The sequence below is a fragment of the Talpa europaea genome (assembly GCF_964194135.1).
Source record: "Talpa europaea genome assembly, chromosome: 10".
In the NCBI taxonomy this organism is placed as follows: Eukaryota; Metazoa; Chordata; class Mammalia; order Eulipotyphla; family Talpidae; genus Talpa; species Talpa europaea.
The window spans coordinates 51,841,310-51,867,044 of NC_140077.1; the positions used below are offsets into that span (position 1 = coordinate 51,841,310).

The 25,735-nt window shown below is 37.4% G+C and overlaps 1 protein-coding gene across 1 annotated transcript in view; it reads left to right on the plus strand.

Moving 5' to 3' along the window:
• Positions 1–25,735, plus strand: part of ANK3 (ankyrin 3) — a gene marked incomplete at its 5' end in the record, with an annotated part of 310,179 nt that overhangs the window by 228,940 nt on the left and 55,504 nt on the right. Inside the window, 4 exons of the mRNA XM_084245456.1 lie at positions 3,128–3,230; positions 18,533–18,639; positions 23,272–23,496; positions 24,017–24,115. Of these exons, the coding sequence (XP_084101582.1) occupies positions 3,128–3,230; positions 18,533–18,639; positions 23,272–23,496; positions 24,017–24,115 (534 nt within the window). The remainder of the gene's footprint in view (positions 1–3,127; positions 3,231–18,532; positions 18,640–23,271; positions 23,497–24,016; positions 24,116–25,735) is intronic.

The following is a 25,735-nucleotide window of genomic DNA, read 5'->3' on the forward strand; positions in this document are numbered from 1 at the left end:
AATTCATGCAACCATAACATTTTTTTCTTTTTCCCCTGTCTGATTTTTTTTGGCCTCCTACTTCTCCTGTTTTTTTTTTTCTATAAATACTTTAAAATAGTCCCAAGATCAGGTAAGAAAATATGGTCCTTTGACATGTGTTTCTCTTCCCTTCCCTGATTCATTTTCTCATTTTATTTTCTTCAGCATTATGCTGTGCTGTGCTGTACTGTGCTGTGTTGTGCTGTGCTGTGCTTTTTTTTTTTTCTCCCTGCCTAGCTTTAGAATATCAGTTTTGTGATTCTGAGAAAAATTAGCAAGTAACTAAACATCTGATAAGAAATGTTACTTACACAAAATTGAACACTTGAAATATTTCTTTCCTTTAACAAAGTTTATATAATGCATGAAGTAACTGGAGAAATTGCACTGGGTATAGAGAAAATGCCTTAATTTGAAGGGGTCTTTGTTTGCTGGTGGCTATTTTATTTGAGTTGTGCTGGGTATATTAGTATAACTTCAGAATTTTGAGGCATGTGTTTTTCTAACACTGTATTTAACACTTAGGGTATACTGATGGCTACAAATAATATAGTTGACCTTAGTTAAAACAATTTAGTTGTTAGTTAAAAACAATTTAATGCTTTCCAGACCCCCATGCAAATAATCTCTAATTTTAGTAGCTGAAAGTACTTCAGTGTATTAGGATTTAGAGTGAAGCTTGATGGGTTTAATGGACTCCATCTGCTTAATGTAAGTTGGTCTGGAAAAATCTGGAGTAGGAACTTTAGATAATATGTAAAGCAAAGCCATCTTCTCCAGCTCTGGCTCTGTTCTGTAATTGGTACTCATACATAATTTAAAAGAGAGAGGGCTGTTTAAAAAGTATCAACAAATCTTCGATATATTTAAAAACTGAAATTAAGTGTATGTCCACATTTACTATAAAACTATTCTCAGAACCACCAATATTAGCATATGCTATGCAAACTATGATTTAAAGTAGTGAATATCCAATGCAGAGAGTGGAGCTTCACATTACTTCTCCAATCACATACCTTGTGCAAAATAGAACCTTGTTATCGATAGTATGAAATCATTTTGTCTAGTAGTATAGCCCCTACTGCATCAGGCTATTTAAATTAAAACTAGTTAAAATTGAACTAGTCAGTTCTAGTTAAATTAAAACTAGTTAAAATTGAACTAGTCAGTTCTTCAGTCTCACTAGCTACCCTTCAGGTGCTCAGTTGATGCCATTGGCCACTGTGCTGGACTGTGCAAACTTAGAACATATTCATCATTACAGAAATTTCTATTGGATATTGTTGCATTAGAGAGAAGCATGTATTGTATTTGAGAGAAGGGCAGGAGCCAGAAACAAGAGTAACAGAAGAAAATTTTAGTAACTGATTCGGGAAAAAGGAGGAGTTAGGGCTCATGCGATTGGTCACATAAGGTGAAGCTCCTGTGGCTGAGGAAGTAAGCTCTTCTATACAGAGAGGATGCTTACTTTTAAGACTTTTTTGTCTTTTATATCCAGTTTCTAGTGTTGTGACTTGCTCATAGTAGTCACTTAAATATTTGCTGAATACCCAAAATACCACTCTGTAGGACAGTTATTTTGGGTCAGAGATTCCTTTGACATTCTGGTGAAAGCTATGGCTCTCATCCTAGAAGAATGTTCCTCCCCATCTATGTGGACACATAGAACAATGCCTGTGATTCAGGGGCCTCTTTATCTTGATATAAGAACACCCATTTGGGAGGATTTTTAGTATAGTAGGCAGTGGGGGGGAAATCATTTCGTGCAAAGCAAGGAATCATTTCTTATTTATCATATCTACCACTTCTTTACTCTTTTTCCTGTCAAGTACATATCAGGCAAGGCCTAAGTCTGACTGATTCTACTGGTAAATGTGACAGGCAGCTATGTTTACTTACAGGGACAGTCATGGATGGCAACTACTTTGCTATCTGCACCAAAAAAGGAGGACGCCAAAACAATAGGAATGTTAATAGCTACCACACCAGTTGCAGGGTGCCCCTCTGCCAAGGATCCAATTCTAGATAGTAGCTAAGCAGTTTCAGATCCTTCAGCTCTATGCCAAGGAGGGTGGGGTGGAAGCCTCATACCTCATTCCAAACAGGAGGCAGTAAAAAGCTACCTGATGGCAACCTCCCAGGGTAGCTAAGGAGGTGAGTGGGAGCTAGCCTTCTAGCAGCTCCTACAAGCCTCCATTCTCCATGTTTCTGGAGAATCATAAGGTGTCTGCCAAGGCTTGTGTTAGCTGCTGTCCCCATCAGCCTATGTGGCCTGTGTCAGACTCGGGGTTATCAGGTACCGAGGCAGAGCCATTCTCCAATAGTCCTTTACTCTGTTGACATTTAGTTTAGAGTTTCACATGGTGAGTGGCATATCGGGACATCAGGGGAATTGCACTCTGGGAAAATGGAGGGCTGTATGTAGGATTTGAAAGAGGCTAGAATGGAAAAGAGTAGAAGGTACAAGGAAGAAAGAGTGGAATAATGACAGAAAAAATAACCATGCATGGAATTTGAATTTTTCAAATACAAGAAACATGGTAAAGAATGATATGTTCATAACACTACTTCCTTCTTGATATTTCCTATGAGTAGCAACTATATACCAGAGCTCTGAATTGTATTCAACTTATATCTAGTACCCAAAGCTTTACAAACAGACCCATTTACAGCAGATATAATTCTACTCAGTAGTGTAAACCAGGCAGATAGGGGCCAGAAAGAGAAGAGACTCTGACATAAGGTCTTATCATAGAAAAATCTCACAAAATCATCAGATTTTCTATACTCATCTGGTTCTTCTCAATTGTCACATTTGTTCCACTGTCATAAATGAAACATTCAAAGTTCTCATGCATTTCGCCTTCTCACAGATGTCACACTAATGGACCTGATTTTAAACCAAACACAATGATAGATTGTCAAAGCATAAGAGATTTCCTTAGCTATAAGGAAGGAATTTTATTTGTGACAATGTCTTTTCATGAACAGCTTTTGTTGATATTTTTAGCCATCTTACCTGGTCTTAAAGTTGCATGCATTAATTTTCTTTTATTCATCTCATCATCATCAACCACTCTTGAATGGTTAACTGTAAATACAACAGCCTTCGCTCCTTCAGTTCGGATAGGTCTTACACTTTGAACAGAAGCTCCTATGCGCGGGACAGCATGATGATCGAAGAACTCCTCGTGCCATCCAAAGAGCAGGTAAGCATTTTTTTTTAAATACTCTTTGATTGTTAAAACTTTCATTTGTGTGGTTGAATCAAGCTCTTTGTTTCATGGCAAACATTTTATTTCTGCATGTTTGAGTTTGCATTTTTAAATCTAATATTGCTAGTTCAAGGAAAAAAATCCACTCTACCATAAACATAAATATCCCTCTCTTGTGCAAATGAGTCTCTAAAATCCCACAGGGGGGAACTCAAAAAGTCCTGGAAAGGCACGGTACCTTTCTCATTTCTAGGTTAAATGTTTTCAACTGTCATTAGCCACATGAATGTTTGATTTTGCTTAATAAGCTATGTGTTCATGTTGGAATTTGCTAAAATTGTTTTTAGAGAGTAGTTAAAGGTTGATCATGTTTTTGACCCCTTTGTCTCAAAGCTGGGCTTTCTCAAGATATGATAGGATTTTGCCTTCTACCAGAATCTGTGCTGCAATCACTTGGTGTATGTGTGGTTGCTTCTTTCCAAAACTTTTGGTTGAATAGATATTAGCTTCATGGTGGAAGTCTCAATAAAATAGTTCTCTGCCTATGGGATTAGGATGAGTCACTATTCTAGAGTCAAAACACCTGGTTTTAAATGAGTGTCATGGTGATATGAAGATGGATGAAACTGTTGACCCATAGAAGTAACATTGAAGGTTGCCTATAATATTTGAGCAACGTAAATAATTGGTGGGATTGGTCTGGACTTGTTCATGACACAGTGAAGGTAAACTGGAGCAGATGAGTAAGTGATAGTCACTTATCACCATGTTAGAGGTGGGGCAGCAGGTAGTCAGACCTTTGGGTTTCCCACACATCTTGAAGTGCATGCACAGATATGCATTGTGCTTCACAAGAATCTGTAATAAATATTTCATTATTTTGCAATCTCAAGAATACTCTGAGCAAGTAGGGTTTTCAGAGGTGAATACAGTGACTATTCTGTGTTTGGACATACAAAAAAGCTCTTTGAAGAATTACAGGTACAATAGCATGTTGTAGTTTAAGTGAATGTTAGCACTAGAGAAAGTCTTGTCTCAAATAATGAAGCTCGTGGGTGAGAGACATTGCCCGGGTCCTATTTGAGGTCTTGTGAGAACTCTCTGCTTGGCTGGGTGTAGTCATTACTAGTTTGGTAATCTTGAGCTTTTCATGTTCCCAATTAAAATGAGATGTTAGTGAGGGCCTCCTCAGTGGCACAGTGGTTGAGCACTGGGTTGCGAAGCTGCCCGCAGCCTCTGCAGCACCAGTTCGATCCCCAGCCGCCAGGCAAGGGTCCCACATGGCGCGCAGACCTCTCCTGCCGCCCGCTGCTCCCCTCAGCAGTGTATTTTGTCAGTCTACCTGCTCTGCTCTCCCCTCTGGCTCTGGTGAATTCTCTCACCCTCCTGCACTTCTGACTGTACCCAGTGCTTGTATAAATAAATAATCTTAAAAAAAAATAAAATAAAATGAGATGTTAGTGGATATATTGGGACCACTACCACTATCATTACCATGATGTCACCATCACCTTCACCAGGGTCATGACCCCTTCAGTACCACTGTCATTACCACCAGAGTTTCATCACCTCCCACCTCCGCAGCAACCTTAAAGTAAAATATAAATGTCTGGGATGGTTCCAGGCTACAAATAGGCTTCTGGGGATTCTCACACCACTACCTTAGCCAGCACTAAAAAACTGCTTTCTCAGGTAGAGGGCAGAATTTATACAGCAAGAAGGATTTGTAAAAAGACATTAAAGCTAAAGAGAACTTTTATGGAAAATTGATCTTCTTTTGCTCGGTTTGTTATTTTCATTTCATTTCAAAAGCACCTCTGTGGACATCACAAACACTTTCTTAGATGAAGTCAGCAGAATGGAGAGCTGAAGATTATGAAACTTTTACTAATGAATCTTAAACTGATAACTATCAAAGCAGAAAGCTGCTTTCTTTAATGATTACAGAATATCCTGTGGTCTGACAGGCATTCCTCTCAGAACTAGCCTGTTGAAGGAGCATTTTGCATTATTTGTGGCCCTAGCAGCCCATAATCAGTTCAGCAGAGATTGGCAAAAAATATGAACTGCATAAAGACATGTTAGGGACATCTGGGGACGTTTGAAAATGTACTGGCTATGCTATTAGGAAATTATCAAGGTTTTTGAGCAGTGATAACAGTATTGAAGCTACGCAGGAGAATATCTGTTCTAGGGTATGCATGCTGCAGTTTTCAGGAATGAAGAAATCATTGAGTTGTTTTCAAGCAGTTCAGCCTGAAAGGGGTGGGCTGCTGAGAAGGAGAGGGGGAAGGAGACCATGCCAATAAGGCAGAATGTTGATTGTTGGAGCTGGGTGGAGTGTCTGCCTTACATAGTTTTTCCAAGTTTTTTATTTGTATGAATACCTGCAAAATAAAAACTTGGAATTTAAATATTTTATATTTTTAAATAAATCCAAGTATTTTTTTCAAAAGTTACATTTAATACTTCAAAGTGTCTTGGCACTTAGTTCATACTGTTGACATTGTTATGTATGAAAATGTTTTGTTAAAAAAGACATACAAGTACAATGACAGTGATTTCCCTTAAATTCGTTTATTTTTGTTCCTTGTTTCCAAATAACAGTTTCGTTATTAAAAAATACAAAAAGTTGGAAGAAAGTGGAAAACTCTTGTTAACTCTTGTAGTTCCCGGTGTAGGGTAAGGAAAAATGTCAGGCTTTTCTGCCCTCCCGCCATCAGGATAGATGATGGATCCTTGCAGTCCTGAATGCATGCCTGATGACGGGCACCAGGAGTAGGGTGTGGGCATAGGTAGATGGGATTCACCTGGGCTAAGACTGGGCTTTTAAGGTCAGCGTCACGGGGACGCCAGCAGAAGCCGAGAAAGAAACAGAGAAGCCGTGAGCAGAGAAGCAGAGAGAACGCCAGCAAGCCCAGATAGAGTGAGGATTTGCTGGGGGCTGGGAGGCCTGCCAGCCTCCCCTGGCTGCTGTGTACCGGGTAAATCCCGATAAAAGCCTGCAAAAACCACTGAGGACTCTGACTCCTCCTTTACCCGGTCTGCTGGATATTAGAAAACCTGCACTGTGGTCTTCCTGACCCTACACCAGTGTCTCATTTATTACAGAAGAGAGAAAATGCTAATTCCTCAAAAGAAAGTCTGTCACAGAAAGGAATCTAGTTACACTCTACAAAGCTAACGAGAAGCATTTACTTCAAAAGTACATTTAAACACTTTCTATTAGAATTAAGTGGCAAAAAATTTACTAGTTTATGTCTATCGTGCCTCCAAATCTGTATTTATGAATTTCAAAGTGAAGTTTTGCCATTGTATTGTTTTTTCTGCAAGCATGCAAGAAGTCTTAAACATTCAGAATTCCTAAAGCAAATATACATGACTGCCCTAAAGCCATTAAGCTGCCAGTGATTGCCCAGTTAAAGTTGTTTTGACAAGTAAAAGTGGAAAATGAATAAAAATTAACTCTTCATGGGCTTTTCTTTTTCACCAAGGATAGACTCACCCACAGTACGCCTAACCACCTGTTTATGATCCTAAGGCTGATTAATCAGTTTGCATATTAACCATAGTTAAAGTGCAATTGTGACCCAGGATAATTTGCATAGGGGCCCACCCCCCACATTTCTAAAACCTGTACTGGTTGAAGGCAGATGAGAGGGCCCAGAATGGAAAGGGGGTTGGGAAAAGTGAACCCATTCCCTTTCCTTAATCACTTAACGCGCTGCTGGATAATCAAGAGTGTACTTGTCTTTTGTTGTTATTTGTTTTCACCGTGATACTAGGTTATCCAAGAACTCCCTATTTTACCTTGCTATTGGGTCATCTGTGGACATGCTTCTGAAAATGTATAGGAATAGGATCAAGTCTTGCTTTTGTCAGAAGAACTTCCTTAAAGCAATAACTCTTAGTCCTGACTGTTCATGAGAACCATCTGGGGAACTTCTTCAAAAATTTGCTCAGTTCCAGATTCTGGGAACTGAGTGGGACCGAGGCTTGGTATTTTTCATTTTTTTTTTGAAGGACAAATATCTAGGGAATGTCTGTATAGAGCCTCCCTGTCTGGGTTCCTGAGCAAGTTATTGTTTTTTCTTTACATGCTCCACAGGTGATTCTGAGACGCATCTCTCATTAGAAACCACTGATTTAAGGCAACTGATAGGGATCTTTGTATATTGGTCAGTTAACATTAATGAATTTGTTCTATAGACTTAGATTTGTGTGTTGGGTTGTCTTAGCGAAACATTCATGCTTGAGTCACTCTTTTCCAAATAGGAGGTAATAAATAGAGGAGATGACTCTAAACAGAAGCCTGCTTGTACAGAATGAATATAATAGACCGTTTCTTTCCTTTCTTCTGACATAATTATTGAAAGCAGCTGTCTATAATGGCTTATGTAACTGCTGTATGTGATCCAGATCATCCAGACAACGTATAAATGCAATACTTCTTAGATGCTCAAGCATCAGGTGATGTGGTGGTGACACTGATACTTATGGTGGGGAAAACAGCTAATTTTGAGCTCCTATTATGTGCCTGGCATAATTCAGTGTGTTTTGCCAGTGTTAACTGCTTTATAATCACAACAACCCTGTGAGACAATTTCTTAGCTCCATTGAAAAGATGAGGAAACTGAGTAGAGACACCTTAAGTAACTCACCCTCAGGAGACTCAGCTGGTGAGTGGCAGAGTTGCTCACTATCCAGTTTCAGGCTGCCTCCCTTCCACCCGCTACACCACACATCTGCTTCACTTAGTGGAAGAAATGATCCACCATGGGGCCCATGGACTTAACAATCTGCCCTCCAGGATGTCATACTTTGTAGTGTTCTTAGCATGGGTGCGGTACCATCGTCTTTGTCCATTTCTTAGCAAAAAAGATTATATTTAGACCCAAGTGTTCTTCATTATTTTTATTTCCATTCTAATAAGTTCTTATTTAATATGCTTTAAAAGGAATTGGCAACTCATGTTCAGCAACATGTTACAAAAATTATGGAGGGTTAACAGGAATGGAAATATTTGACCTTCGGATAGATTTGAAGTAGAAGGCATAATAATGCTCTCTAAATATTTAGCAGGCCTACCAATTAATTACACTTACTTTGACCCTGGGAGTAGCTGTAAGATCAATAGATGTATATTGTAAGCAGAAACGGTTTATTCAATGTGATTTCTGGTACGGTTATTCAAAGATAGAAGAAGAGCAGAAAACACTTAGGAACATGGGTTGATTTTTGCCTGCTTCTATCCACCCTGTGTACTTTAGCCAGCAATGACAAGAGCTGATGGCCAAGTGTCTTCAGTCAATGCAGTTTGGAAGGGGCTGAAATGCCCCTCTCCTCCAAAGTTGGGCCCCCAACCTGCCATTCAGAGCATTCCTTTCCCTGGATTTCAGTGATCATTTCAGGGTGAAATGCATAATCTAAGCTAGTCTAGGCAGTGTCAAGTTTGAGACTTTTCTTAGCCTTCTAGGGCTGCTTAACCTGTGAAAATGATACAAGCCCAAAGCTGCTGGGAGGGAAGTGTGAGCGCAGACTACTCCTACTATCACTGTGGCCTTGCCTGAAGTTAGTACCACTCAGACTTTCCTCCTCTATAAACCAGTAAATTAACTCCACCTCCCCAAGTCCCTTAAAAGAGGGTCTCTTAAACCAGTTTAATTTTGGGTTTTTGTCCTCACTAATATGCTTGCTATTGGTGGTCAAACCTGTGTGAACAACCACAAACCAAGGGCAACACAGAAGGTCTTGGAGTATCTCAGTGATACTATAAGATTCTATTTTCTGTTTTCTTTCTAGAAGGAATTAAGTTTCATTTTAACAAAATGCAATGAGCTATGGTTTAAGAGAATAGCTATAAACATGGCTATTTCCAGCAAAAAAAAAAAAAAAAAAAAAAGGAAAGGTGTTCTTTGCCAATTTGATCACTAAGGAATGAGCGCTCTCATTTCCTTTCTGTTCTAGTGACACAAAGACAGTGACGAAAGAGAGACAGAGCTGTGGCCCTCTCTAATTAAATCACTTTCCAATACAGACATATCCTCTCAGACCATATTTCTCCCTGTGGTTCACAAGGTGATGAATGGCAGGACTTCAAATAGCCACCAGTTTAGAAGGTTTCAGCAAGGCAGTATTTAAGCAGTTACACAGATTCTTTAATGGTAACTGTCGAGATAATTCTGTAAGCAATATTGAAGGCCTCATGAGTCTCCACAAACCTGGAGGTAGCTGTCACATCTTCCACATGGTGACTTTTCTCAGTGACCTTACAGCCTAGGATTCCACACCCTTTGGGTTAAACTTGGTCCTTTTAAAAACTAAGGATGGTCTCATGTGCTTAGTCATCTGTTCTATGTACTACTTGATATATTGGCAAATGGCGTGCAAATTGGAAAATTCTAAAGGAGAATTAAATGCTTATTCTTTTCAAGATCTAGGCAAATTTTTAATGATCTCAGTAATAGAAAAGAATTCCTAAACCCAAAAGGCTGGCTATGCTAAAGGGGTTTTTGCCTGTTATTCCCAAACCCATTTTACCTCCCACACCACTCACCCCCACATCAGCAGGTTAATCTTCCTATTTATTTCATTTAAACTCATATCTAAAGAGGTTCTGAGAAATGTGCATGGTGGCAGAGTGAGCCAGCCTTGGATTAAAGATTTGCTAGAGATAGTCCCCTGGAAGACGAGCACCTTTGACTAGTGACATTTAATATGCTGCTTTTTCTCTTCAAAGTGCTACACCAGCATTACTCAGGTGATCCTTCCACACCTCTCTCAGATGGTCAGCAAGATTACAGATTTTTTTTTAAGGCAGAGGTTGGTATTAGGACTCATTTAAGGTAGTACAGTTAGTTTAGACCTATGAACACTTTCACCTACACACTGACCTTGATTCACCTTCTTTTGTTAAAGTTGGTAGCTAAATTGTCTTGAAATCAATCAGATTTGGAAATCCCGAAGAAGAGTCATTGTAGTTTATATTCTAGTCTTAACTATGTCTTAATAGTAATAGTTGACTTCAAGAAAAGAAATACTTTAGAAAGGTTTAAAAAGACCTGCTTTCTCATAGTAAGCTTTTTGCTTTTATTATGCATCTTGAATCAGGTTTTCTCTGATGGAATCCATTTTTTTAAGGTGTACAGAATATTATTTTGATATATGTATATATTCTGAAATGATTACCACAAACTAATTAACATATTATGTCATCTCTGTGGTTACTTTTATTTATTTATTTTTTGGTATGTGTGGTAAGAGCACTTGCAGTGCAAATTTTTTTTTTTTTGCAAATTTCAAATATCTAATACCATACAAAAAATTACTACCTGTAGCCTCCAGGAAAGTTGCCAAAATTTATTCCTCTCAGAAGTGAAAGTTTGTACCCTTGGTTAAGTATCTCCCCTGCTACCCACCCCAGCCTCTGGTAACCACTATTTTCTGTTACTATGAGTGTGCCTTTTTTTTTTTTAAAAGGTGTAATACATTTCTTTTTTTTTAAAGATTTTTTTATGTATTTGTACAAGCACTGGGTACAGTCAGAAGTGCGGGAGGGTGAGAGAATTCTCCAGAGCCAGAGAGGGGAACAGAACAGGCAGACAGACCAATGAAATACACTGCTGAGGGGAGCAGCAGGCTTCAGGAGAGGTCTGCACGCCATGTGGGACCCTCGCCCAGCAGCTGGGGATCGAACCGGCACTGCAGAGGCCGCGGGGCAGCTTCGCAACCCAGCGCTCAACCGCTGCGCCACTGGGGAGGCACTGTAATACATTTCTTAAGAGTATTTCCAAGTAATTGAGCTACATATCCAAACAGACATGCCACCTAGTTGAGTAGCAGTTGCCATTTCACTCACTCGCCACTGTAGATCACTGTAGTTCCAATACTTAGTACAGCACCTACCATAACATTTTGATAATCAAATCCCCTCATTTCATGCTTTCAGCCACCTTATGAACTAAGTATCGCCACCATGTTACAGATAAGAGACTGGGGCTGATGGTAGTATTTCCCCTGCTCCGTGCCACATTAGGTGGTCCAACTGCAAATAGAACTTAGGTCAAATGACTGCTTGAATTCATCTTGCTGTTCACTATGAGAACAAGTGCCACTTGTCACATGCATTGTGGCAGCTGAGTGAAGCATATTCACCATGGAAAGTGTCAATGTTTAGACCAGTATTTGCACATGCCAAACACTGCTATTGTTTGCCAGTCCACCAGGCTGCTCCCTGTGCTCTGAAAAGACACGTGCTATCCTAAATAACTACCTAGAGGACTGCATTGTTCTCTATACTTTAAGAAATAAGTTGTTTGCAACTATAAAGTCAGCATAATTGAATTACCATGTATCATTTTGTTTGCGTAGCAATTAAAATTCTCAGATCATTTTCATATTACTTGGGTCATTTTATTCTGAGAGTGAATGGGGCATTTAATATCATCTGTGCATTTCTCTAATGCTGAATTAGAAGTTCAGTAAGATTTTGAATTTTGCATGCACTTGTCAATAAAGTGATGCAGCCTAAATCAAAACCAAGTCACCTGTTCTTTGTCTAAGGGAATAGACGTTCTTGTCTCCCTCCCTTGGCCCTAATTTGTGGCCACAGGGTAAAGTTATCCTGGACAAGCCCTTTTCTGAACTCCCAGTCTTCTGACATCATCCAGCTGTTTATCAATGAAATAGTGCTTACAGTTTTCTAGACCAGATGCACTAGGTTTTGCAATGTGATTTCTTATTGAAAAGAGACAGGAATGAGCCTGCATGTTACACCAGTATGTCAAAGCCACCAGTTAATGTAAGACCACCTTCTGCTGGCTCCTAGGGGCAGCAGAGATAACAGATAAAAGCCTGTACAGGGGCTGAGGTGTTAGCTGCCAGTAGCCTGTAGAATCACCTAATACTGGATTTCATTGGATTTCTCTTTTCTTTGTGAGCACTATTTTGCCTTCTGCCTCTTTCTTCTATGCCTGGACATTATTTCCAGACCTGGGCCTTTGGGTGTGTCCTTGTTTGTAGGCCAGTGTGTACTTGCTCTCCTCTTTCCTCTGATGAATGAGCTAGTGAGAAACTATTTTTGGAAAATATTAAGCTCTTGGAGACAGTAATATCATCATTAGTCAGTCCTTGGACTCTATTGAATAATGTGTGTTTTCATTTTAATAGTAGCCTTGATATCACTTCTAAGATGAAAAGTAGCATGCTTATTTCATTTTTGGCATGGAGTTAAAGGCCTTTGTGAGACTTTTAAGTCTCCTTAATGTAGTGAACTATTGAAGCTACCAGGTGCTAGGGGTTGACTTTTTTTGTTATGAAATTTTGAAATATCTCTCTTACTCTCTGTTTCTGTATCTGCAAACTGGGTAAATGATGCTTCCCAGGGCTAATAGGTTCCGAGAATTCAAAGAAAAATTGAATGTAAAGAGCTAGTTCTGTTCTTGACATTGAGTTGATACACAATAAGTTGTGGTATTGTTGTTTACATAAGAATTTAAATACTTCTGAGTCAATAAGAGCTAGACATTCATAATGACATTCTTTTTTATATTTATAATTTTTTTTTTTTTACATCATTGTTCATTTTTAAAGAATATTTGCTTCCCCACCCCCCTCAGGTGTAGTCCCCATAGAATTTCCTTCACCAATGCACCCGTGTACCTTCACCTCAGTCTCCTGTGCTCCTCCCTTTCTCCCTCTGATCCCTCTCCCTCCTCCTCCCTTGCAAGATATCTCTGGTTTATAATTGTCTATTTTTACATAATGCACATTCTTAAAACTGAATGGGCTCTATTGGTTTGATATAAGCATCCTGTGTATATAGCTGTAAAGGATCAGTGGTAACACTGGAATATATTTGGTTTTGTTGTTTTTTCCCTACAGATCATCAGATCTTTATCAAATGAGTTAATATAAATGAACATCCTTTGAAAAGCAGAAAATATTTTACATAAGGAGACATTATCATTCCATGCCAACACTTGGCATTGGTGCCAGAGTTTTGATGTACATTTTCATTTAATCTCCTTATTAACCAATTCTCAATTTGAAAATGAAGAAACTGAGACTGGGAAAAGTTAAGAAGTATACTAAAGTTCATAAAACCAGCATGTGGTGTTGGGTCACCTCCAAAGGGGTTTTTCAAAAAGATGGTGAAAGATCAAAGGAAATGTATCTCCTTTATTCATCATGGAGACCAGATTAGGTATCTGAGCCAAGTGGGCCTGCTAACTGAATCCCTGCAATAGGCAAATCCCCTAACACAGTAGTCAGCAGGGCCATTCAGGGTAGGTGTGCCCCTCACAGAGGTGGGCTTGGAGGGGGAACAGAGGAAGATGTGTGATCTCTCTGTGACCAATTAAGCCCAGAAGAGTGAAAGCTGGCTATAAGCAGAGTCTTTCAGCTGCTTCTCCAAGAGATAAATCTCTCCACATTTCCAGAGTCAAAGTGAATATACAAGGACAGTTACATAACTGAGTTGCCTTTTCAAAATGGGAAACTTGGACATGGAAAATAAGTGTTCTCCAATAACAAGTGGAGAAATCCATATCTGTGACTCAACTTCAAAGCCAAGCTTTTCCATTAAACCCCAGGAACACCTCCAGTTACTGTAAGAAACTAAAAGCCAACTCTAGTTCATATATTTAAGACATCATCATATGTGATATCCTACTTCTCATTTTAAATGTCTTCATTCAGTAACCAAATGGAGAAAAATGTTTAAATTTGTTGGTAGCGATATCTACAACAACATGTCAGTGCACTTTGAAATTCACTCCTTTATTAAAATAAGTAAATAATCCAAATTTCACATTTCAATTTTAAGAAAACTCTAGTCTATAGAAATAAGAATTTTGTGACAGAGAGCTTAGAAATTGAAGCTACCATTTCATTCATTCTCTTTCTATAAAAACCATTGGCTCAGTTGTATTGGCGTATTCTGTGTTTAGACAAATGCACTGAAGGGAGAGCATTTTGTTTGTATGTAATTAGGTTATTAAAATTGTTAGGTTTCCTCATTAACCTAAGTGAAACTGTATGGGGAAAAAAATCAGGGACAAATATTGGCACATAAAACTCACTGTTTTGAACAAGTATGTTTGCTTTTGGTGTTAGGACAATGTTTCAGTGAACAGCAGAGTTGGGAGGGTGTAAGAGTCAGGCAAGGACTCAGAGGAAAGTGGAATCCCAGGGAGCAGGCACACTCCAGCCTCCATGAATAATACATGATGGCGGTGATACCTTTTTGAGTGATATAATTCATTTCAATAATTAATGTTGCCATTGCATGTTTCTAAGAGAGCCTACCAAAGGTAAATAATTTACTGTAATTATCAAAGAGAGTGGTATTATTTATTCAAATGTTTTATAAGAAATAGGTCCTGTTTAAAATGTAATGTCAGGGCCCCAAATTTAGGCATTGTTGTTTGCTATATTAAAAAAAAAAAAAAAAGCAGGGCCTCCCTGGTGGCGCAGCGGTTGAGCACTGGGTTGCGAAGCTGCCCGCGGCCTCTGCGGCGCCAGTTCAACCCCCGGCTGCTCCCCAGCCACCAGAGGAGGGTCCCACATGGTGCGCAGACCTCTCCTGCCACCCGCTGCTCCCCTCAGCAGTGTCCTTCTGTCCTTCTGCCTCCTCTGCTCCCCGCTCTGGCTCTGGTGAATTCTCTCACCCTCCCGCGCTTCTGACTGTACCCAGTGCATGTATAAACAAAACAAACAAATAAAATAAATAAATAAATAAATAAAAACATGCCTCTATTAAAAAAAAAAAAAAAAGCAAAGTGAACAGTCCTACCCACTTTATATTAAATATTTCCCCTACTGAATGGTTGGGAGTCTCTAAAGTCAGAAAAATTCGTAAGGACTAAAACTAACATCAATCTTTGGTTAATGCAGATAGAATTCAGGAAATTTCAAAATGATAGGTTATTCCTTGGGTGTTTGAATCTTATTTCTGGGGACTTTTACTAACATTGTCACACATTCATCCACTGAATGCATCCCCTCTCACTGAATGCAGAGAAAACTATTTCTCATTCATGTTTGCATTTTCCTATGATTTCAATGAGACAGTGACTTGTGTATAGTGCTCTACAAATTATTTTTCAATTTGATTGCACAGCTTTTTTGTCTTTGTAATTCACAGTTTGCTTTTTTTTAAGTTTAAGTTGTAATTTATCAAAGTTACACATACAATCATGTCATTTTACAACACATTCTCATTAGGAGGAGGAAAAAAACAGAATCCCTCTATACAACTTTAGTCTTTAAGATAACATAGAGAATCTTTGCTGACTTGCTTGGTGCTTCTGTATCTCTAAAATGTATTATGTTGCTTCTTGTTGATTTTTTTTCCCATTTCAGAAATTATTTCTTGCATTCCCAAAATGGAAAATGAAGCTTTCATTTTTTAAACACCTGTTCTCTCCTACCATGTACACTTATCACACACCCCCCCATTTCACCAAGACAGTTGTATTTATTTTGGTTATATCATTACTTAATGCTTCTGTGGTTATTTCTATGTAATTGTTTTTCACAGATGTGATGTATATTATTGTTGCACTTTCTTTTTGGCACAATATTTGTTTTCCTTTGAGTTTCTTCATTTCTTCAGCGTGCTCTGTACATGTCATTAGCTCAAACCCACAAACTCCTCCCCAGTTGTGCAAATCTCCTATATTTGTAGTCATTAGGTATGCTGAAGATTTCATCTGTTTAACTCATCTCCTAGAGTTCTTATTTGTCAAGTTCCTTGTAGGCCCACTACACAAACAGCCTTCTGGGTTATCCTTCATGAGAACCATGAAAGTTCCCTGTGTCCCCAACTTAGACCCTGTATCTTACTTTTCCTTGGCTTAGTTCTTCATTTTGATTAGCACATCTTTTAATTGTTTCCTGGCAGAATGCTTGGGACATCCATTTTTGAGATTTGAAATCTGAAAATATCTTGATTTAAGATTTAACTAGTTACAGAATTATAGGTTGAAAATCATTTCCCCTCAGGGAATATTGAAAGAATTGCTCCATTGCCTTTACCTATTGTTTGCTGTTAAAAGTCTGATGTAAGTCTACCACCTCTGACTATTTTTCCTCTGTAAATTTGTAGGGTCTTTGTGTCTAAGTTCTGGACATCATGATGATTTATGTTCATCCATAGTGCTAGTCCCTCCATGGCTCCTTTTATTGTAGGAACTCAGGTCGTCAGCTGAGAGCTAGTTTGTTTGATTTCTTCTTCTCTAACTACTTTCTCTTTCTAGAGCTGGATTTTTGGAGGGGTTTTTGGATGGACAAGAAGATACGAACTTTCTGAACTGATCCTCCGCTTTCTTATTTTTTCTGTCTTCTATTGTGAAAAATCTCCACCTAATTTCTAGGTGTTTTTTGTTGTTGTTCAACTTCAGTGTTGTCATATTTGTTACTCCCTTTGACTTTTCTGTTTAATGGTTTCACAGATTTAAAAAGATCTCATCTCTTTTTGGAGATAAGTGAAAAATTTTCAAGCTTTATTTCTTCTATTTTATTTTTGTTCTGTTTGCTTATTTTGTTTATCATGTTAGATGCTTTTCTCAACTGTCTAGTGATTCTGGACTGTCAGCTTCCTATTAAGTGTATTGGAAGCTCCCTGCATTATGGAGGCTCATCATCACTGATTTCTACTGAAGTAATGGGCATGGAACATTGCACTGGGTAATGAAATGCCTGCTGCTCCCCTCAGCAGTGTATTTCAATGGATCAGCCTGTTCTGCCCCCCACTCCGTCTCTGGTGAATCCTCTCACACAATCCCATACCTCTGGCCAAACCCCAGTTCTTCTACACAAAAAAAAACCTTTCACTGTGTTTTCGATATTTTCCATCCTTTCATAAACTCTATCCGTGTTGCATGCTTTTCCATTTACAGTTCCAATATCTAATCTTTTGCCTCCATTTTCTATTTTCTATTGTGTCTAGTCAAGAGCTGACATCATATTTAGGAGTGAACAAATGCTTATTTGATTCTTATGTATATTCTAGTGCTTTGTTGAACTAGCCACCTTTTACTTTCTTTTCCCTATTAAACATACTAGTTGCAGTTATTGTAAAGTTCTTGCTAGCTAACTTCAAAATGTAGGATGACCTAGAAATTTGTTTATAGCACCTATCCAGTTTGCTTCTGTTTCTGTCCATAAATTGTGACCATACTGGGCAATATCCATGGCACACTGGACATGACACACAGAAAGTTGTAGACACAACACACTAGATGATGATAGAGTTCTCCATAGAGGATTTGCCTTTCCATTCCTAGGCTAATGGATTGGTGAATGGTTATATTAATCCAATCAAGACTTCCCTGATATGAGGTGGATTTCCAGTCCTCATAAGCTCAAACTGCTTCTGGTTTTGTCCCTCACCCTGCAAGGTCCTATTCAAAATTCAGGTGTGATCTTTGAGTCATTTCACCTCACAATTCCCAAACTCTAGATTTGTTTTTTATTTCTTATGAAACTGCCAAAAAGCTCCATTGGGCCTTTCAGAGAGATTCTGATTAGGTTTTAGCTTCCTGCTCTGCACAGTCCGGAATTCAGTAAATGTTCTTAGTGAAAAATTATACCACGCTTGAGGCCACTCAAATCTCTACCAAAACACTCTTGTTTGGTTTTTTGTTTGTTTGTTTGTTTGTTTGTTTTTCTATTTACCAAAAGCAGCCTCTACAGGAACAAAACCTAAATTCTGACTGTGTGGTAATTGACAAAAGTTCCAAAGCTAAAAATGGCAACCAAGTCAGTTCGACCCTTTAAGTTATTCCCCTCCCCTGAGTATCATTCTTCTTGCCCCAGCTGTCTCTGCTGCATTCAGAGAAGATTTCCATATTTATCTGACTTACTTGGCAGCAACACTAGGCTTCTGTTAGGTATTCTGTCCCACTTGGAAACAGAAGTCATCAAGATTGAACTTTTAATTTTCACTTTGAGATTTGAGGAAGAACTTTACAGTCATTGTGGGATTAATCTGGAAATGTGTTGATGTGCTTAAAAGTATGGATGCAATTTGCACTGTGATAAATTTTGCCATGTCAAACACCCAAGGTGCTTTGTTAAAAGGTTGGAATATAGCATATCAATAAACTATTTTTTAACTTTCTTGAAAATATTTGGATCTGTTCTTCAATGTAGATCCATATAGGGCATAAATTGAAAATTGTGTATTTTGAAAGTTAGACTATAGGACTCACAGAGAAATAAAGATATATGTTGTGGGTAGAGAAACCAGTCTTCTGTGAGTTGTTGATGCAATATGTCATTTTATTTTTCAGCATCTAACATTTACAAGAGAATTTGATTCAGATTCTCTTAGACATTACAGCTGGGCTGCAGATACCCTGGACAATGTCAATCTTGTCTCAAGTCCTGTTCATTCTGGGTAAGTAACCTGAAAATCAAATATCTTTATCCTATTAACACTGTATTTATCACTTGCAGTTACAAATTCACATTGACAAGCTTCATATATATGAATTGTTGATCTTCTGAAGGATTTTTTAATACATACGACACATTTGTAAGTCCTTAGTTAATATTCTTCTAAGCAAATGTGTACATATTGATGAAAGCACAATGTTGGATAGGAAATTAAATCAGTGCATAAAAAATTCCTGGCTACTTTGGTATTGTTACAATTTTAATTTTTCTAATCAATAATAAAGTCATTCCTTTTATGCAAATGAAGTTTTCTATGATTTTCCTTTCCAATAAAAAAATTAAATATATAGGTACTGATGTTAACTTACCTCATTGTTTGATTGCCTTGGTGCTTTACTTCTTATGTAGAAAACTTTCATTCAAATATTTAATTTTAAATATGCAATAAACTCTGGTGTTTATTTTCCCCTCCTATAATACAGGTTTTTTGATTTGACAAATGATTTGTGTGATTTTTCCTTTAAAAGATATAAACTTGAACCTGCAGATCAAGTTTGCTACCAAATTGTAACTAAGTTTCATTAAGTTACAATAAGAAACATTACCTGAATTTTTAAACTAAAATTAAAATTAATATTTAAACTAAAATTAAAACTAAAATGAATTCACCTTAGAAAAGTGAATGACCATTGTCTATACCACAGAAGTACAGTTATGAAAACCACATCAAAATCTGTTGGTTAGCAAAATTTGAGGCAAGTAGTTAGAAGAGGAGCTATTTCAGCTGCCTAGTGCATAATCAATGTATACTTAGATATTGGATTCTTCACTTGTAGGTAAAACTTTGGATTGATATCCATACAAGTGGAGTAGAAATCATTAAGACGATGAAAATTTCAAGATATTTTCACCTCTGAAATTGGCATTTAGGCCATGCATTAGATGTGATCCAGGGCAAGGGTAGATTAATCTGGAATGAAAGAAATGAACAATAATATTTGCAAGGTGCTCATGTAATTAAAATAAATTAAAATAGGTAACATTTACTTTGTGCTTTCCATGTGCCTGGCATTGTACTCTTCTTTATGTGCTGTGCATTATGTATTATCTCATTTAATGTTACTTTGAACTTTAAAATGATACTATGAGATAATATTATCTTCACTTTACATGGTGAAGAGTCTAAGAATCAGAGTAATGCTGAAGATTAGTAAAAAATACCCTTAGAAAATTCTGACTTGTAACACCACAATTCTGAAAAACAAATTATAGCATTGTCATTAGTGGAAATAATTTACATGACAGTGTTCAATAAAGTATAAGCTATCTGATGGTCATTAATACTGCATTTCATTAACTCAAGTAGAAAAGCCTTTAATTATAATAATATTAATTTTCAAATTGCTTAAATAAGTACACAATTTATATGTTTCTGGGTCTAAGATTGCAAAAGCAAAACAAAATTAGCATTAAGAAGGAAAATAGAAAACACAAGAGATACATCGAATAGGCAGACATTCGAAGGGTTCTTTAAATCAAGTTTGGTAAATTGTCACCAGTTACAAAGATCTGGAACAAAGGCTTTATGCTCTTTCGATAGGAAAGAAAAGTACTGGTCTTTAATGTAATTTAGTAAACTGCAAGTTGAGGAGAGCATAGGCTAATAAGCGGAGAAATGAACTTTCCCATACATTAGAATGAAGTATTTGAACATGCAAATTATCTTACCTTCCCTTTATTAAAGACAAATTCCATGTAGAGGAATGCAGAAATAATGCACAACGTGGGATTATTTAAAAAGGAAAACATGAACTGGGTTTATACTTGGAAATATTTCACTAAGGCCACCTCTATACTATAGCTTATACAGTCACTAGAGGCAAATATTTTTCTAGGCTGTCCCACAAATGCCAGATGCCTTGGTTTCATTTTCTGATGTTTTTATTTTTCCTTTGCTTATCATTGACATTTTCTGTTGCTTGCTTCTAATTACCTTGCATTAATTTTTCCCATTTGCTTTCTAAATTATTTTGCAGCTATTCTTCTCCACTTCCTCAGTATGATTCAAGGTGATAATTGTGTCCTTTATGTGAACCATTCTTTTTGTATTTTTAATTTATGTGAATTTTCCCCACAGTTAGATCATGTCAATGTCTGTAATGTATCAGCATTTGTCATCTGCCTTTGCTAAAACTAGAAACAAATGTGTTAGTTTTAGGATTATTTGTATAATTCCTGCTATAGTTTAAATATTAGTAAGACACCAGTATGATTAAACACCCTCACCTTTTAATTTGTTTCTATAAGTTATGTTGCATGAAATTTTATTTTACACAGAATCTGGAGGAATGAATTTGGAAAACAAGTCACTGTATTTTGTAATGTTATTGAATAATAGGACACATTTTCTGATTAACATACTCCCACCTTCCTCAGTCTGTTGGCTCTGTAAAGTTGAAAACTTTAAAACAATTAATGATTGTTATTGAGCACCAACTGTGCACTAGGCACTATTCAAACCATAGAGTCTTCCAAATTGTCATTAAAATCATGTATGCCATGTTTTTCTCATTTCATTCTGGTGTTCTTCATAGCAAGGGATATTTTTCCACTGACAGAGATAACCTTTTTACATTACCTTCAGACTGTTAAGCTATGAGTTTTCTTTACTGTTAGTAACCAAGTCTTGCCTAGGCAGTTTCTAAATATGCTGGACAAAATAGTTTTGTTCATTGGTTTATTCAGTAAACATTTATTGTGTGCATATCGTGTGCAGGAACTGTGCTCAGCTCTGCACGTCAAGCAGTGAACAAGACAGACCTGATCTGAATCACAGTCTATATTATTGAGACTCAGCTGTTTGTTGCCAGGGCAAACATGGCCCTCTCAGTATAAACGCTCCAATGTTTATTTGTACTAATACAACTGAATTTTTCAGCCCAGAGTTTGATTCATTTTTAATTCATCATGTTATTTTCCCAGTCACAAGATTTTTAATTACTAAATGTTGAGAAAGATCAAATTTTATCTTAGGCTTCTTTACCATCTTGCATATTGCCTTTGTTACTGTTGCATGTGTAGCTGTCTAAGAAAATGTAGTCTGCCTGGACCAGTTTAAGTAAGCCTTGCGCCATTGAGCAGTGAAGACAGTTCATGTGAACAAGTACCTTTGTCTTTGACTACACAGGAGTATTTTTTTGTTTCCTTTTTTGTTGTGGAGGGCTTAGTCTTTTTCCCTTTTTCTTTGAGTATCATAGTGGTTCCAGTTTCTCAAAGTAGGTAGAATGTTATAAAAATTGGATACGTTAGTCCAGAAGAAAATGACTAAACCCAAAAGGAGCAAAAGTATGCAAAGGTGATTGCACCTCACTGATGGTAAGAGTCGGTTCTGAAAATCGAATTGACTGAAAAATGATTCCCGTTCTGTGGCCTCTCCATGGGGTCTGCGGGTCCTTTTGCTTTGTTAATGTTGCTCTTCCCAGGTCAAGAGGCATCACTGTTTAGGAAAGGACCCCCACCTCAGACCTTCATCCAGGGTACTAAAATATGTTGGCAAGATATGAGAACTGCTTTTAGATAAGTAGTAGGAGAGTCTGATGGGTAGAATTATTTTTCCCCAAACAGGACTGTAGGTATTCAGTTTTATAATTAGCAACATTTGGTGCTGTCCCAGCAATAAGCACATTTTTACACAGGAACATTAGAATAAAAAGATACACATTTGTCTGAACTGCATCCTTCCACAAGTGGGCTCATTGGTCCTTGTTGCAAATATTAAGACTTGGGAGAGCATGCAGAGGGCTGCTTTCTCTTCCAGGAGTGCCTGCAGGAACCAAGAATTACCACATACACCACAATTTCTTTACATTTTCATACTTACATGCAATTTTTTTTCCTCATTAGCTTTCAAATAAAAGCCAGGGACATAATTATGTAATTTAGAGACATTTTCTAAAAAGTTGAACTTTTTTTTTCTATTGTTATACAGATACTCAAATGTAGGTTATTTCAAACAGCTTTTAAAACAAATTTTTATTGAAAAGATGAAAACCCATTCCATCAAAATTGCCTAGCAAAATTAGTTATCTTGTACTTTTAGTCTTTTATTCTGCTTTGTGATAGTAAATTTTAGAGTGTTTGTATGGTTAAATATACATTCATTTTGAGTTGTACATGTGAAGACATACCGTGGAGTTTCATCTTACTTACAAAGAGATTCCATACTCGACATTTGGCTAAAAGCTTTTATAGTTCAAAGCCAACCTTGAATATAGTTTAAATCACCCCAAAAGACCACATAGAGTGGTTTTGCTTTTAATTCATGACAGTCGTTTATTAGCTATATTTTGTTCCAATTTTGAACCATTCACTATCCTTCAATTTGCACATATGTTAAAACTTCTGTTAGGAGGCCATGTTCCACCAGAAATAAGTGGTGGGGTCTCAGTTTTGGCCCATTGCACAAGTTAAATATGGGTTTGATGTGACTCCACCGTATTTACTTTCAATTTATTTTTCAAGATAGGAAATTCTAGCTACATTGTCTGTCACTTTAAACTTGAATATTTTATTTCAAAATCTGTGAAAATGATCTGTCCCTCCCTTTGACTTGGCCTCTGATCCTCTCCCTCAGGTTTCTGGTTAGCTTTATGGTGGACGCAAGAGGCGGCTCCATGAGAGGAAGCCGTCACCACGGGATGAGAATCATCATTCCTCCGCGCAAGTGTACAGCTCCCACCCGAATCACCTGCCGTTTGGTAAAGAGACATAAACTGGCCAACCCACCCCCCATGGTGGAAGGAGAGGGATTAGCCAGTAGGCTGGTAGAAATGGGTCCTGCAGGGGCACAATTTTTAGGGTAAGTTTTTTTTGTCGATTTTAATCTTGGCCCTCATACCACATCTTTGATTTTCTTTACCCCTGTTAACTCAAGTTGTTGGCTATTAAAGCCTCTTAGCTGGATCATTTTGATCGGGCCCATCTCTCGTGTCAGAGGTCACAAAGCTGTCTAATTCTGTGAAAATCTCATAGGCTAATCCTTCCTTAACTCAGTTTGCTGATCAAAGCTTTTACTAACCAAGAAGCCTGCTCTCTGCTCAGTGAGTGCATGGAACCCCAACAGCTCCCCTAGAAGTCAAGGCACCACTTTTAGAAAAAATATAGACCCCACTGAATAAATGGCTCCTTTGGGTACATTGTTTCTTAAGATAATTTTCAGGGAAATAACCCATGGTGATGTAGTATTTTACAGAAAGCAAAAACACAACTCATTTTCTGAGGTGGCACTTGGGTGCAATTCAGGCAGGCTCTGTCACGTTGACAGTTTGTTCACAATTTCCCCTTCTTGTTTCTCTTCCTGCTGCATGGATGTTATTCAGTAAACTGCATCTTCCTACCAATCCTCCCCCTGTAAATGAGGGTGAGAGCTTGGTTAGCCGAATCCTGCAGCTTGGGCCTCAAGGAACAAAATTTATTGGGTAGGATCTTTATAGACAAGATACAGAATGTCTACAGTTCTCTTTCCATTTTCAATTTTTTTCTGTCACACCCATGGTCTTATTCTTGTCTTAATTTTATTTTGATTTTTTAAGTTTTTAATGCTTTCAGTTGATGTGTGTCACTGAAAGAAGAAAATATCATAGTGGCTTGACTTAATGTAGCACTGCTCCCTCTTGTGCTTTTCAAGCATGTGGAATTCACTGCAAGTGTTCTGCTTTCATAATTTTGTGCATTTGTAAACCTTCCTTTAATTTCAAATGCTTCTACTGAATATTATAGTCTCTAAGACAGATGAGCAGTCTTATTTAACCCAATGTAAGAGATTTGTAGGCTTTGAATCAACATTTTTCTCTAAATGATGTGTGTATGTGTATATATATATACATATATACATATAGGTATATATGTACATATATATGTGTATGTGTAATTACAATTTTTTAAAAAGTGCTTATGAGTACTAAATAGTCTTCATGGACTTTGAGAAGGAAAACTCATCCATAAGTTAACTGATTTTGACAAGTGTTGGGAATACAAGATATTTAAAGAAAACCAAATAGGCAGCAAGTAGAATATGCTAGTTATTTAATTGTTTTGTTTTGTTTAAGCTGAAATGTGTGGTATTTGTTTGTTTGCTTATCTGTTGGTCAGTGTACTTGCCTTGGCAATCTGCATGAAGGAATCTGTGATGAAAAGTTATGCTTGGCTTTCACCTGGTCACGGACCTTGTTTATACCGTCTTCTTTCCAATATTGTTGAATGTTCTACATGAAGCCACAATCCTTAAATACTTACAGAGACAGTATCTGGTACTTTAACCTGCAAAGATTGTATCTAGTTCTAAAATAAAGTTATTGTCTAATCATCAGGTGTGTCTAAAACTATGTAAATATCTTAATAACTCTGAAAATTATTAGCCCTATTACTAATCGTTGATTTTGTTTGCACCTATCAAAAAATGAAGGTATTTAAAAAATTTTCAAGTCCTTAATTTGAATTAGAATTGTTTTCCCAAAAGTAATATCATGTGTCCACCATTTTAAATGAATACTTCTGTAATCAAATATTCACGTGCTTTTATTTATATTAAGTGACCATTGCAACTGCTACCCCTTTTTATGCTCTTACCTACTAAGCCTGTATCTTCTGTTATCACATGGATATAGACACATAGGGTAAGAGCTATAGGACATACAACCTCTGTAGGAAAATAACGATACTGTCTACTTAAATGTCATAAAATAAAGCTGCACAATCCAACTACATAAACTGTGTGTGATTGTGGTCTGCTTACTTCCATTCATCTCTCTTAGCATTTGATAGAATGTTAAAATGTTTGTTAAAATTTAACAAAATTACTTCTGTGGCTTGATTGGCTATCCTCAATTTTCGGCTGTTCTTTCACATTCCTTTGCAAAAGGACACTGTCAAAAATCAATAGGTGACATTTCAAACCAACAAGTGCTTTTTCAGAAAGTTTAAATACTCCAATGCAGGTTACATTAGTATTAGACATTAAGCTGCCCACAACCATTTTTCAAATTGAAACTCAGGCAAACTGTCTTTAACTATACAGGCCTTGAAAGAAATGGAAACTG